Source organism: Coregonus lavaretus, assembly GCF_964263955.1.
Source record: "Coregonus lavaretus genome assembly, chromosome: 4".
Lineage (NCBI taxonomy): Eukaryota > Metazoa > Chordata > Actinopteri > Salmoniformes > Salmonidae > Coregonus > Coregonus lavaretus.
In genome coordinates, this window is record NC_139991.1 from 76094713 (window position 1) to 76111057 (window position 16345).

Below are 16345 nucleotides of genomic sequence, written 5' to 3' on the forward strand. Positions count from 1 at the left end.
ATAGTTGTGCAAATAGTGGTGCAGTGACGCTCTCCATCCAACCTGACAGAGCTTGAGAGGATCTGCAGAGAAGAATGGGAGAAACTCCCCAAATACAGGTGTTCCAAGCTTATAGTGTCATACCCAAGAAGACTCAAGGCTGTAAGGCTGTAAAAGTACTGAGTAAAGGGTCTGAATATTTATGTAAATGTCATTATTTATTTATTTTTACATTTCTAAAAACCTGTTTTTGCTTTGTCATCATGGGGTATTGTGTGTAGATTGATGAGGGGGAAAACGATTTAATCCATTTTAGAATAAGACTGTAACGTAACAAAATGTGGAAAAAGTCAAGCGGTCTGAATACTTTCCGAATGCACTGTACGTCACAACTTTGAGCATTAACTATAATACTTCAACTTTTTACGAAGGAAAATTCCTTTGATCCATTCGTCATGACCCACTTTAAAAAACAACCTGATTGAAATTATTTGATTTCCCAGAAGAGCTGTGTCCTACGGTAATACTCACACACACATTGAATTACATTGCTGTGTGTGTGAATACGTACTTTCGGCAAATCACATCCAGTGAGTAATGAGTTCTTCAGGCAGCCCAAAATACTTTTTGAAAATAGTTGACAATACAGGAGTTAGTCTTTGTCTGTTAGTTAGTCTCTCAGTTAGTGTTTGTCAGTTAGTTAGTGTTTGTCTGTCAGTTAGTCTGTCTGTTGTCAGCATGCTTTGTTTGGGTTTTATTTGATTTAATATATACACATGTATTTGCCGTCAGAAATGTACTGTTTACTCCGGGAGAAGCTGCATTGATAGTTTTGATATTTGTGTGATTTAAAGCGGCAATCAGCAGTTGAAACGATAACAAAGCGCCTCCCCGCCCCTTTTCAGGTAAAAAGTTGAGGGATGGGGCTGGAGATATGTAACCACTCTCAAATTCATGGACAGAGGTATGGATGCAAGGACTGACCGTCCATGCTATCAACATTATAGTTTTAACCATGTTTTGAGGATATTTATTTTTTGTTTACATTTTTCTTTATAACAAGCTTACATTTTGGCTTCTGATGGGGTATGACAGTTGAACTAAGCTCATAATTTATATTCTTCAAGAACCAATGGGTACATACTGTATAATTAATTTATAAGGCCGTAAATCTGTGTAGCAACTGCAGATTGCCCCTTTAAGAGCTGCTTCTTCCTCACTCACTCACTAATTGAAGCCATCCTCATTTGGAGCTGTGTGTTACTGTAGTTGTTCACTGAAATGTCCCTAACCAGGAATTAATCTGCACTAACAGTGATTTATCTGTATTTCGGGACCTATCAATGTTCACATTTTCCATCAACACCATTGCAGGTTGGCAGAACCCCATCTCAAAGAATGCATTTGATCCAATATAATGAAGACAGGAATGTTAATGTAGTGGAGTTGTAAACGTCAGATATGGAAAGCTCTGAATTTAGGTTATTTATACCCACGATTTATACCCACGATAAAAACGCACTGTCCATCTGGATATCTTCTGTCCAACACAGATCTGAGTTGTGACCCTCAGGCATTCCTCTCAAAGTGTTTATGTGCTGTTTGCCATACGATCTTCATTGATTTCCCTTGACATAAATGTGCTTTTAGTTCTACCATTTACCCCTTGTGAGGGAGAATTTAGCTCTACCATTTACCCCTGTGAGGGAGTGTTTAGCTCTACCATTTACCCCCGTGAGGGAGCGTTTAGCTCTACCATTTACCCCTGTGAGGGAGCGTTTAGCTCTACCATTTACCTCCGTGAGGGAGTGTTTAGCTCTACCATTTACCCCCTGTGAGGGAGCGTTTAGCTCTACCATTTACCCCTGTGAGGGAGCGTTTAGCTCTACCATTTACCCCCGTGAGGGAGTGTTTAGCTCCAGCTGTGAGGGAGTGTTTAGCTCTACCATTTACCCCTGTGAGGGAGCGTTTAGCTCTACCATTTACCCCCGTGAGGGAGCGTTTAGCTCTACCATTTACCCCTGTGAGGGAGTGTTTAGCTCCAGCTGTGAGGGAGAGTAATGTATCTTGAACCACAGGGGAACATTTTGTACATCGCTCAAAGGGGACTCGAAAGCAGCAATGATACGCCATTCCCCTCTAGCTTTGTTATGCTGTTGTCACCTGGGATTTAACCCTAACATGGCCTAATGTATCGTATGGCAACCCTGTTCCTGGAGAGCTACCCTCATGTAGGTTTTCACTCCAACCCCAGGGTTTACTAACCTGATTCATCTTATCAACCTGCTAATTATTAGAATCAGGTGCGCTAGATTAGGGTTGGAGTGAAAACCTACAGGACGGTAGCTCTCCAGGAACAGGGTTGGAGCAAAAACCTACAGACTGGCTAGGCCACTCCAGGACCTTAATGTGCTTCTTCTTGAGCCACTCCTTTGTTGCCTTGGCCGTGTGTTTTGGGTCATTGTCATGCTGGAATACCCATCCACGACCCATTTTCAATGCCCTGGCTGAGGGAAGGAGGTTCTCAACCAAGATTTGACGGTACATGGCCCCGTCCATCGTCCCTTTGATGCGGTGAAGTTGTCCTGTCCCCTTAGCAGAAAAACACCCCCAAAGCATAATGTTTCCACCTCCATGTTTGACGGTGGGGATGGTGTTCTTGGGGTCATAGGCAGCATTCCTCCTCCTCCAAACACGGCGAGTTGAGTTGATGCCAAAGAGCTCGATTTTGGTCTCATCTGACCACAACACTTTCACCCAGTTCTCCTCTGAATCATTCAGATGTTCATTGGCAAACTTCAGACGGGCCTATATATGTGCTTTCTTGAGCAGGGGGACCTTGCGGGCGCTGCAGGATTTTAGGCCTTCACGGCGTAGTGTGTTACCAATTGTTTTCTTGGTGACTATGGTCCCAGCTGCCTTGAGATCATTGACAAGATCCTCCTGTGTAGTTCTGGGCTGATTCCTCACCGTTCTCATGATCATTGCAACTCCACAAGGTGAGATCTTGCATGGAGCCCCAGGCCGAGGGAGATTGACAGGTCTTTTGTGTTTCTTCCATTTGCGAATAATCGCACCAACTGTTGTCACCTTCTCACCAAGCTGCTTGGCGATGGTCTTGTAGCCCATTCCAGCCTTGTGTAGGTCTATAATCTTGTCCCTGACATCCTTGGAGAGCTCTTTGGTCTTGGCCATGGTGGAGAGTTTGGAATCTGATTGATTGATTGCTTCTGTGGACAGGTGTCTTTTATACAGGTAACAAGCTGAGATTAGGAGCACTCCCTTTAAGAGTGTGCTCCTAATCTCAGCTCTTTACCTGTATAAAAGACACCTGGGAGCCAGAAATCTTTCTGATTGAGAGGGGGTCAAATACTTATTTCCCTCATTAAAATGCAAATCAATTTATAAAATTTTTTACATGCATTTTTCTAGATTTTTTGTTGTTATTCTGTCTCTCACTGTTCAAATAAACCTACCATTACTATTATAGACTGATCATTTCTTTGTCAGTGGGCAAACGTACAAAATCAGCAGGGGATCAAATACTTTTTTCCCTCACTGTAGATAAAGAGAACTAAGCTGGTCATTGTCTCCTAGGATCCATGTATGAATCACTTTTTGTGTATTTCAAATGTTGCTGTAAATATGACCACATTTGTATTTACTTCAAAATTCTAAAAACGAAATGATACTACAATCAAATGATGGTAAATCAGCTTTTTAGGACTAATGTGGATTGTACTTTGGGGAAAAGCTACACATTAAAGGAAACCTATTTTTGTTTTACAGGATATGGAAATTAACTATAATTTTGCTAAAATAAGTATTTTTTAAATTTATATGTCTCATGATGTTTTGATAAGAATTAAGTTTATATTCTTCTATGATTGTTGCTTGTTCCAATAGTTTATTCTTGGGTAATCCAATATGTTGGTAGTATGAAGGTTAAGTGTGTAGTGTAAAATCAATTTCCAGATGTGATAGGATATACTTTTTTTTTGTTGAGGTCATTTGATCAGAACATTTAATTGAAGCATCATACAGATTATATTATTTGATTGTAACAGTGAAGAATCAAATAGCGCCCCCCTGAGCTGTTGGCATGCCGCTACAGGCTTCACATGTGGCAAAGAAGGTTTTCTTCTGACAGAGACCCTACTTGTTTTTGAGCTCCAAACATTTCATTTGTTTTCAGATTTGTATAATAGAATCAAACACAAGCTTTGACTTTTAACATCCATTTCCCCCTGGCAAGGATTTCTGTCACACATATTAAATCAACACTCCTACTTTAAAGTGAGCCACTGATATCCAGTGCTATGGGCATAAGGACATAGACATAGGGATCATTCAAAAGCTATGATATCACAAGGTATGGTGAGTGGCTCAAGCAGTGATTTTGAGGTAAATGAATTGTGAGTCTCCGGTTGCTGACCAGATGGTTGTTGTTGTCGTTGCAGGCTTTCTCTGAAGATCGAACCTATGCACGGCTCCCCACGCATGGCCTCATCCAAGGAAGACCTAGCAGGTAAGACCCGTGTGTGTGTGTGTGGCGTGTTTGTGCGCATGTTTATCTATGTTTGTGTGTCCTCCGTTTGAATACTATTGTATCTCCTTGGGTTTAGAGGCTTGTACGCACATCCCTTTCCTTCTGGCCAACCGTTCACATCCCTTTCCTTCTGGCCAACCTTTCACATCACTTTCCTTCTGGCCAACCTTTCACATCACTTTCCTTCTGGCCAACCTTTCACATCACTTTCCTTCTGGCCAACCTTTCACATCCCTTTCACATTCCTTTCCTTCTGGCCAACCTTTCGGGAAGAATAAAGCCTTGAAAAGAAAGAAAACAAAGAACTGCAAGGTTAAGCACCGAGCAAACTCAATAGAATAGAGTTTCATTAACTTTCCCCATCCCATCTCAATACATGTGGGGTTGGCTGTGCCCTGCGGATGACCCTCAAACTGTGAGTTTGGGGGGCGGGGGGGGGAGGGAGATACCCTGTCCCAGCACGCAACGGGGCTTCCAGCTCGTCCCCTACCTGAGTGTCTACGCCGTGGCAGAATGAGGTCACTGGCTACCAACACCGGTAGACCTCTCAGGGTTGAGTTATTGCGGGGGCCCTGAGGGGCCGGCGAGGGACAGCCCTGGTTGAGTCATTTCGTTTGGATTGGAGGGAGAGGGGAAACGAGCGCAGCGCAGCGCTGGCCTGGCCTGGCCGCTCCAGAGTGGGCTGAAACAACACAGGCAGGCCAGAGCCTCCGACGGTTCTCACCATTTCCCCCCGCGCCGACCCAGTCAGAGATGTCAGTCCTCCTCTCTTTCTCTTTACTTTGCTCTCTCTCTCTCTTTCTTGTACCACCTGTCTCTCTCTTTCACTTGCCTTCTATCTCCGCCCCTCCTCTCTGAGGTCATCTATAGAGTCAGGGTGTTACGACAATTAGCCCTCGTGCTATCTGAGTAAATCCATGTCAAGGGCAGCAAACGAAAACAAGCAGTGATTTGAAATGCTCCATGTGGACAGACGTTACAGGGAATGGGTTCCTTTCCTTGATTTCTTGACATTCCTTTACTTTCCTCTGTCTGTTGACCAGGAGAGTGTTAAGGGTGATGTAATGGGGTTGGAATGGCTCCAGAGGGATGTGGGTTGGGGGGGGAATAGAGAGCGCACAGAATGGTGAAAAAAATAAAGGTTGGAGGGGGAGAGTGTGTGTGAGATGACTCCTCATTCACAGTGATTGCGTATCGGCTAAACAATGGCAACCTTAAATCACTTGACGGCTACCTTCCGTTATGAAGGCACTGTATTTATCCACCGTGTGTGTGTGTGTGTACAGTGCAGTGAAACATTATTTGCTCCCTTTCAGATGTTCTCTATTTTTGCCTATTTTGGAAACGGAATGTTATCGGAGCTTCAACCAAAACCTAATATTATATACATGGAACCTGAGCGACAAATAACACAACATTTTGATACTTTTTCATTTATTTAATAAACAAAGTTATGCAATACCCAATGCCCCTGTGTGTGAAAAAGTAATTGCCCCCTTACAGTCAATAACTGGTTGTTTAGCTGCAATGACTCCAACCAAATGCTTCCTGTAGTTGTTGATCAGTCTCTCACGTCGCTGTGGAGGAATTTTGGCCCACTCTTCCATGCAGAACTGCTTTAACTCAGTGACGTGTGGGTTTTCAAGCATGAACTGCTAGTTTCATGTCCTGCCACAACATCTCAATCGGGTTTAGGTCTGGACTTTGACTAGGCCATTCCAGAACTTTTAAATGTGTTTATTTTCAGCCATTCTGATGTAGACTAGGACCTATTTAACCGGTCTAGAGTTTTTTTGGCACCCTTGGTGAACCTAACTCAGAGATAATACATATCACATGTGGCATTCCACAAGGTTCGATTTTGGGTCCTGTACTATTCAATTTATATATGTTACCACTTGGCAGCGTTATCAGAAAGCACAGTGTTAATTTTCACTGCTACGCAGACGATACACAACTTTACATTTCTGTGTAAGCAGAGGATTTTAGCTCCACAGATAAATTATTTGACTCTATAAGTGATTTAAATACTTGGATGGCTCACAACTTCCTCCAGCTAAATCAAGACGAGACCGAGGTACTTACTGTTGGAGCCAAAGCACAGAGAGAGAATCTGGCCTCACATTTTAATTTACGGGCAATAAAGATAAAACACAAGGTTAAAAAAACCCAGGTGTTATTTTAGATTCTGAACTCAATTTTCGAATCACACATCAGGAATGAGACCAAAGAAGCTTTTTACCACCTGAGGAACATTGCCAAGGTGCGGATGTCGCGCGCTGATATATAATTAATTAATTTTAAGATTATTCTATTCGTTTTTAAATCAATCCACGATTGTGCACCCCAATACATGTCAGACATGCTTTTAAGTTATGTACCCAGTAGGTCCCTAGGTCCTCTGGCACTGGCCTTTTAACTATCCCAAAGCCTAGGACCAAGAGGCATGGGGAGGCAGCCTTTAGTTATTATGCCCCCAGCCTCTGGAATAGCCTGCCAGAGAACCTGAGGGGGGCCAAAACTGTGGACGTTTTTAAAAGAGATCTTAAAACACACCTTTTTAGCTTTGCTTTTTACTTAGGGTGCTTTTTAGTCGTTCAGTATTTGTTATTCTTATGTATGTTGTGTAGTAAATATTTCAGTTTTTATTTTCATTGTTTTAATTTGTTTTCTTCCTGTGAAGCACATTGTGTTGCATTCAATGTCTGAAATGTGCTGTATAAATAAAGCTTGATTTGATTGTGATTTGATTCGTTCTGGATCATTGTCTTGCTTGCACTTCAGCTCACGGATGGATGGCCTGACATTCTCCTTTAGGTTTCTCTGATACAGAGCAGAATTCATTATTGTGAGAGACTGATCAACAACTGCAGGAAGCAGCTACAAATGGCACAACCAGTTATTGAGTGTAAGGGGGCAATCACTTTTTCACACAGGGGCATTGGGTGTTGCATAACTTTGTTAATTAAATAAATGAAAAAAGTATCAACATTTTGTGTTATTTGTTCACTCAGGTTCCCTTTATCTAATATTCAGTGTCAGAAATATAAAAAAATAGAGAATCTGAAAGGGTGAAAATACTTTTTCACGACAGTGTAGGTGTGTGTAGACAAGCTATATTTAAACAGGTGAGTCTATAAGGACTGCATTCTGTCCTGGGATAATGGGCCCTTGCCAGCCTGCCAGTCTTCCCAAAGACAAAAATATGGCTAAAGGAATGGGGACAATGGATTATGGGTAGGGATAGGTATGGGGCAGCATGCATTTAATACAAACAAAGGTAAAGGGAATGTTTAAGTCAATGTCTAAAGTGTTTTATGTGGGACCTTTTTACTATTAGATTATACTATTAGATGTATTATTCCATTGATATCCATTGATATTATTCCATTGATATCCATTGATATTATTCCATTGATATCCATTGATATTATTCCATTGATATCCATTGATGTTATTCCATTGATATCCATTGATATTATTCCATTGATATCCATTGATATTATTCCATTGATATCCATTGATATTATTCCATTGATATCCATTGATATTATTCCATTGATATCCATTGATATTATTCCATTGATATCCATTGATATTATTCCATTGATATCCATTGATATTATTCCATTGATATCATTCCATTGATATCCATTGATATTATTCCATTGATATGGAAGCACACTGAGGCTGTACACGTGCTGTAGAAATAGCAGTGTGTTAATCCACAGTCGGTTAATTCCAGAGAACATCAGTTTTATTTGAGTTTTAGTATTACGTTTTTATTTGCGTTCACTGTCACACAATGTACCGGACGGGACAGCCAGTGGTGAGACATTCCTTCTGCGCTCGTTAACTAAAGCCGATAAATGCAGTCTAATAGCACCATCGCCATCACTCAGCGACCAGACCCCAGGAATGTAACAAAAGCTATCTTTTTCCATGTCCCACTGTTCTAATCTCAGCGGCCAGGGACCTAGTTATGGGATGTATTTATCAGGGTTGCCACGGTAACATGTAACTTCTGTTTCTCCCCCCCATGTTTTTCTAACACATTTTATTTTCATTACAAGGCCAGAAGGAAATGTGCAGGATATTCAGGTTTATAGCTTGATTACCACGTCGACACAGACAAGTAGGAGCAAACCAATGCTGTTGTTTCTGGACAGGACTGTAAGACTGGTAGCACACTGAACTCGAGCCTATTCATTTGCTTAGGGAGCTAACGCAAACCTTCAGGTTTCGGGCAAGGTTACTCATTATCACACAAGCATGGTTCACTGAACAGACTCTGTAACATGAGTGAAAAGAAACACTGTGCCACAAAAACAAATATTAATGTTACCATTTTACATTTACATTTTAGTCATTTAGCAGACGCTCTTATCCAGAGCGACTTACATTATCTTTTTATTTTTCATACTGGCCCCCCGTGGGAATCGAACCCACAACCCTGGCGTTGCAAACGCCATGCTCTACATCCCTGCCGGCCATTCCCTCCCCTACCCTGGACGACTCTGGGCCAATTGTGCGCCGCCCCATGGGTCTCCCGGTCATGGCCGGCTACGACAGAGCCTGCTATTGCAAAAAAGCCGGACATATGTACAGTATGTTATTAAGCAAGCAAAGCGCAAGAATACTTTTGTTACCCAGGCCCTTTCCTTATTGTTGTCACCTTTTATACATTTTACTGGAATTGTTTTGTGATGTCGACATTCAAAAAGGTGAAATTAATTAATTGCCAAAAGTACTGGAAACACACCTGACAGACAATGTGAAAAGATATAATCACAGATCAAGTGGCCGGGCCCCATCGAGGAAGGGTTAGGGTTTCCCATCGAGGAAGGGAAAGGGTTTCCCATCGAGGAAGGGTTAAGATTTCCAATCGAGGAAGATTTAGGGTTTCTAATTGAAGAAGGGTTAGGGTTTCCCATCAAGGAAAGGTTAGGGTTTCCCATCGAGGAAGGGTTAGGGTTTCCCTTTGTGGAAGGGTTAGGGTTTGCCATCGAGTGAAGGATTCCCATTGAGGAAGGGTTTCCCATCGAGGAAGGGTTTCCCATCGAGGAAGGGTTATGGTTAGGGTATCCGTTCGTGGAAGGGTTAGGGTTTTCCATTTTGGAAGGGTTAGCGTTTCCCAACGAGGAAGGGTTAGGGTTAGGGTTTCCCATTGAGGAAGATTAAGGGTTTCCCATCGAAGAACGGTTACGGGTTCCCATCGAGGAACGGTTACGGGTTCCCATCGAGGAAGGGTTACGGGTTCCCATCGAGGAAGGGTTACGGGTTCCCATCGAGGAAGGGTTACGGGTTCCCATCGAGGAAAGGTTACGGGTTTCCATCGAGGAAGGGTTACGGGTTCCCATCGAGGAAAGGTTACGGGTTCCCATCGAGGAAGGGTTACGGGTTAGGGCGTCCCATCGAAGAAGGATTATGGTTATGGGTTCCCATCGAGGAAGGGTTATGGGTTTCCATCGAGGAAAGGTTACGGGTTCCCATCGAGGAAGTGTTACGGGTTCCCATCGAGGAAAGGTTACGGGTTCCCATCGAGGAAGGGTTACGGGTTAGGGCGTCCCATCGAAAAAGGATTACGGTTATGGGTTCCCATCGAGGAAGGGTTACGTGTTCCCATCGAGGAAAGGTTACGGGTTCCCATCGAGGAAGGGTTACGGGTAAGGGTGTCCCATCGAAGAAGGGTTACGGTTACGGGTTCCCATCGAGGAAGGGTTACGGGTTCCCATCGAGGAAGGGTTATGGGTTCCCATCGAGGAAGGGTTACGGTTACGGGTTCCCATCGAGGAAGGGTTACGGGTTCCCATCGAGGAAGGGTTACGGGTTCCCATCGAGGAAAGGTTACGGGGTCCCATCGAGGAAGGGTTACGGGTAAGGGTGTCCCATCGAGGAAGGGTTAGGGTGTCCCATCGAGGAAGGGTTAGGGTTTTTCCCAATGAGGAAGATTTAGGGTTTCCCATCGAGGATGGGTTATGGTTTCCCATAGAGGAAGGTTTAGGGTTTCCCGTCGAGGAAGGGTTTCCCATTGAGGAAGGGTTACGGGTTAGGGTGTCCCATAGAGGAACACTAGGGTTTCCCATCGAGGATGGGTTAAGGTTTCCCATCGAAGAAGGGTTAGGGTTTCCCATCGAGGAAGGGTTATGGTTACGGTTTCCCATCGAGGAAGGGTTAAGGTTTCCTATCGAGGAAGGGTTAGGGTTTCCCATCGAGGAAGGTTTAGGGTTCCCTATCGTGGAAGGGTTAGGTTTTCCCATTGAGGAAGGGCTACGGCTTAGGGTGTCCCATCGAGGAAGGGTTAGCGTTTCCCAACGAGGAAGGGTTACGGGTTAGGGCGTCCCATCGAGGAAGGATTACGGGTTAGGGCGTCCCATCGAGGAAGGATTATGGTTATGGTTTCCCATTAAGGAAGGGTTTCCCATCGAGGATGGGTTAGGATTTCCCATCGAAGAAGGGTTAGGGTTTCCCATCGAAGAAGGGTTATGGTTACGGTTTCCCATTAAGGAAGGGTTTCCCATCGAGGATGGGTTAGGATTTCCCATCGAAGAAGGGTTAGGATTTCCCATCGAAGAAGGGTTAGGGTTTCCCATCGAGGATGGGTTAGGATTTCCCATCGAAGAAGGGTTATGGTTACGGTTTCCCATCGAGGAAGGGTTAGGGTGTCCCATCGAGGAATGGTTACAGGTTTGGGTGTCCCATAGAGGAACATTAGGGTTTCCCATCGTGGAAGGGTTAGGGTTTTCCATTGTGGAAGGGTTCGGTTTTCCCATCGAGGAAGGGCTACGGCTTAGGGTGTCCCATCGAGGAAGGTTAGGGTTTCCCATCGAGGATGAGTTAGGGTTTCCCATCGTGGAAGCCACTAGGTGACATCAGGAGGAGCCATCTGGTCATTTCATAATCGTGGTAATAACAACCATCACAGGGACTGGGGATGTATCCTGTCCCCTGATTGGTTTGGGATTACATAACATGTCAGAGAAGGTCTCTGGGTCTCGGCCGTGTCTCCATTTTGTCAGCACGCCCATTACACCAACCGCATACAAGCCGTGCACGCCCAGTGCCAATGGGATGAGGTTATAGCGTTACTCAATCTCTCCGTACACAACGAGGCCAAAACAACATGACAGAATCCAGAAGACGCCGCTGCACGCACACACACACACACACACACACACACACACACACTCACACACACACACACACACACACACACACACACACTCACTCACAATATGATTAACCAAAATAATATACACACATTCTTGAATTCATTTACCACTAGCTTCATTTATGTAACGCATGCCAGCTGTTACATGGCATGAACCCCACAGAACATCACATCTTCCTATCAGCAACAACTGAACACACACACAAACAAACTCACAGAGAGATTTGCACAAATACCCCTAAAACATGAGCAAACACACATGCTTTGAATATACCTATTATGTTGAACAGTCCATGAACTGGCCCTCACACACATAGTGTATTATGTTGAACACTCCACTAACTGGCCATCACACAGTGTATTATGTTGAACAGTCCACTAACTGGCCCTCACACACACTCACACAGAGTGTATTATGTTGAACACTCCACTAACTGGCCCTCACACACATAGTGTATTATGTTGAACACTCCACTAACTGGCCATCACACAGTGTATTATGTTGAACAGTCCACTAACTGGCCCTCACACACACTCACACAGAGTGTATTATGTTGAACACTCCACTAACTGGCCCTCACACACACTCACACAGAGTGTGTTATGTTGAACAGTCCACTAACTGGCCCTCACACAGAGTGTATTATATTGAACACTCCACTAACTGGCCCTCACACAGAGTGTATTATGTTGAACAGTCCACTAACTGGCCCTCACACCGAGTGTATTATATTGAACACTCCACTAACTGGCCCACACAGTGTATTATGTTGAACAGTCCACTAACTGGCCCTCACACACACTCACATAGTGTATTATGTTGAACAGTCCACTAACTGGCCCTCACACAGAGTGTATTTTGTTGAACACTCCACTAACTGGCCCTCACACAAAGTGTATTATGTTGAACAGTCCACTACCTGGCCCTAACACACACTCACACAGAGGGTATTATGTTGAACACTCCACTAACTGGCCGTCACACAGGGTGTATTATGTTGAACGCTCCACTAACTGGCCCTCATACAGAGTGTATTATATTGAACAGTCCACTAACTGGCCGTCACACATGGTGTATTATGTTGAACTCTCAACTAACTGGCCCTCACACAGAGTATATTGTGTTGAACACTCCACTAACTAGCCCTCACACAGAGTGTATTATGTTGAACAGTCCACTAACTGGCCCTCACACAGGGTGTTTTATTTGAACACTCCACTAACTGGCCCTCACACAGAGTGTATTATGTTGAACACTCCACTAACTGGCTGTCACACAAGGTGTATTATGTTGAACACTCCACTAACTGGCCCTCACACAGAGTGTATTATGTTGAACAGTCCACTAACTGGACCTCACACAGAGTATATTATGTTGAACAGTCCACTAACTGGCCCTCACACAGGGTGTATTATGTTGAACACTCCACTAACTGTCCCTCTCACAGAGTGAATTAGGTTGAACACTCCACTAACTGGCCCTCACACAGAGTGTATTATGTTGAACACTCCACTAACTGGCCCTCACACAGGGTGTTTTATTTGAACACTCCACTAACTGGCCCTCACACAGAGTGTATTATGTTGAACACTCCACTAACTGGCTGTCACACAAGGTGTATTATGTTGAACACTCCACTAACTGGCCCTCACACAGAGTGTATTATGTTGAACAGTCCACTAACTGGACCTCACACAGAGTATATTATGTTGAACAGTCCACTAACTGGCCCTCACACAGGGTGTATTATGTTGAACACTCCACTAACTGTCCCTCTCACAGAGTGAATTAGGTTGAATCAAATCAAAATCAAATCAAATCAAATTTTATTGGTCACATGCGCCGAATACAACAGGTGCAGACATTACAGTGAAATGCTTACTTACAGCCCTTAACCAACAGTGCATTTATTTTAAACAAAAAAGTAAGAATAAAACAACAACAAAAAAGTGTTGAGAAAAAAAGAGCAGAAGTAAAAATAAAGTGACAGTAGGGAGGCTATATATACAATAGAATAAAGTGACAGTAGGGAGGCTATATATACAGGGGGGTACCGTTGCATAGTCAATGTGCGGGGGCACCGGCTAGTTGAGGTAGTTGAGGTAATATGTACATGTGGGTAGAGTTAAAGTGACTATGCATAAATACTTAACAGAGTAGCAGCAGCGTAAAAAGTATGGGGGTGGGGTGGCAGTGCAAATAGTCCGGGTAGCCATGATTAGCTGTTCAGGAGTCTTATGGCTTGGGGGTAGAAGCTGTTGAGAAGTCTTTTGGACCTAGACTTGGCACTCCGGTACCGCTTGCCGTGCGGTAGCAGAGAGAACAGTCTATGACTAGGGTGACTGGAGTCTTTGACAATTTTGAGGGCCTTCCTCTGACACCGCCTGGTATAGAGGTCCTGGATGGCAGGGAGCTTTGCCCCTGTGATGTACTGGGCCGTACGCACTACCCTCTGTAGTGCCTTGCGGTCAGAGGCCAAGCAGTTGCCATACTAGGCGGTGATGCAACCAGTCAGGATGCTCTCGATGGTGCAGCTGTAGAATTTTTTGAGGATCTGAGGACCCATGCCAAATCTTTTTAGTCTCCTGAGGGGGAATAGGCTTTGTCGTGCCCTCTTCACGACTGTCTTGGTGTGTTTGGACCATGATAGTTCGTTGGTGATGTGGACACCAAGGAACTTGAAGCTCTCAACCTGTTCCACTACAGCCCCGTCGATGAGAATGGGGGCGTGCTCAGTCCTCTTTTTTTCCTGTAGTCCACAATCATCTCCTTTGTCTTGGTCACGTTGAGGGAGAGGTTGTTGTCCTGGCACCACACGGCCAGATCTCTGACCTCCTCCCTATAGGCTGTCTCATCGTTGTCGGTGATCAGGCCTACCACTGTTGTGTCGTCGGCAAACTTAATGATGGTGTTGGAGTCGTGCCTGGCCATGCAGTCATGGGTGAACAGAGAGTACAGGAGGGGACTGAGCACGCACCTGAGGGGCCCCCGTGTTGAGGATCAGGAACACTCCACTAACTGGCCCTCACACAGAGTGTATTATGTTGAACACTCCACTAACTGGCCCTCACACAGGGTGTATTATGTTGAACACTCCACTAACTGTCCCTCTCACAGAGTGTATTAGGTTGAACACTCCACTAACTGGCCCTCACACAGAGTGAATTATGTTGAACACTCCACTAACTGACCCTCACACAGAGTGTATTATGTTGAACACTCCACTAAGTGGCCCTCACACAGAGTGTTTATTTTAACACTCCACTAACTGGCCCTCACACAGAGTGTATTATGTTGAACATGCCACTAACTGGCCCTCACACAGTGTATTATGTTGAACACTCCACTAACTGGCCCTCGCACAGAGTGTATTATGTTGAACACTCCACTAACTGGCCCTCACACAGTGTATTATGTTGAACAGTCCACTAACTGGCTGTCACACAAGGTGTATTATGTTAAACACTCCACTAACTGGCCCTCACACAGAGTGTATTATGTTGAACAGTCCACTAACTGGACCTCACACAGAGTATATTATGTTGAACACTCCACTAACTGGCCCTCACACAGGGTGTTTTATTTGAACACTCCACTAACTGGCCCTCACACAGAGTGTATTATGTTGAACACTCCACTAACTGGCTGTCACACAAGGTGTATTATGTTGAACACTCCACTAACTGGCCCTCACACAGAGTGTATTATGTTGAACAGTCCACTAACTGGACCTCACACAGAGTATATTATGTTGAACAGTCCACTAACTGGCCCTCACACAGGGTGTATTATGTTGAACACTCCACTAACTGTCCCTCTCACAGAGTGAATTAGGTTGAACACTCCACTAACTGGCCCTCACACAGAGTGTATTATGTTGAACACTCCACTAACTGGCCCTCACACAGGGTGTATTATGTTGAACACTCCACTAACTGTCCCTCTCACAGAGTGTATTAGGTTGAACACTCCACTAACTGGCCCTCACACAGAGTGAATTATGTTGAACACTCCACTAACTGACCCTCACACAGAGTGTATTATGTTGAACACTCCACTAACTGGCCCTCACACAGAGTGTTTATTTTAACACTCCACTAACTGGCCCTCACACAGAGTGTATTATGTTGAACATGCCACTAACTGGCCCTCACACAGTGTATTATGTTGAACAGTCCACTAACTGGCCCTCACACACAATCACACAGAGTGTATTATGTTGAACACTCCACTAACTGACCCTCACACACACTCACACAGAGTGTATTATGTTGAACAGTCCACTAACTGGCCCTCACACAGTGTATTATATTGAACACTCCACTAACTGGCCCTCACACAGAGTGTATTATGTTGAACAGTCCACTAACTGGCCCTCACACACACTCACACAGAGTGTATTATGTTGAACAGTCCACTAACTGGCCCTCGCACACACTCACACATAGTGTATTATGTTGAACACTCCACTAACTGGCCCTAACACCTACACTCACACAGAGGGTATTATGTTGAACACTCCACTAACTGGTCCTCACACAGAGTGTATTATAGTGAACAGTCCACTAACTGTCCCTAACACACACTCAAACAGAGGGTATTATGTTGAACACTCCACTAACTGGTCTTCACACAAAGTGTATTA

General features: G+C 44.3%; 1 protein-coding gene across 1 annotated transcript in view; it reads left to right on the forward strand.

Annotated features, from left to right (window-relative positions):
* Positions 1-16345, forward strand: part of LOC311127541 (ras-specific guanine nucleotide-releasing factor RalGPS1-like) — a gene marked incomplete at its 5' end in the record, with an annotated part of 281489 nt that overhangs the window by 251059 nt on the left and 14085 nt on the right. The window contains 1 exon segment of the mRNA XM_084159360.1: positions 4440-4507. Within this exon segment, the coding sequence (XP_084015486.1) occupies positions 4440-4507 (68 nt within the window).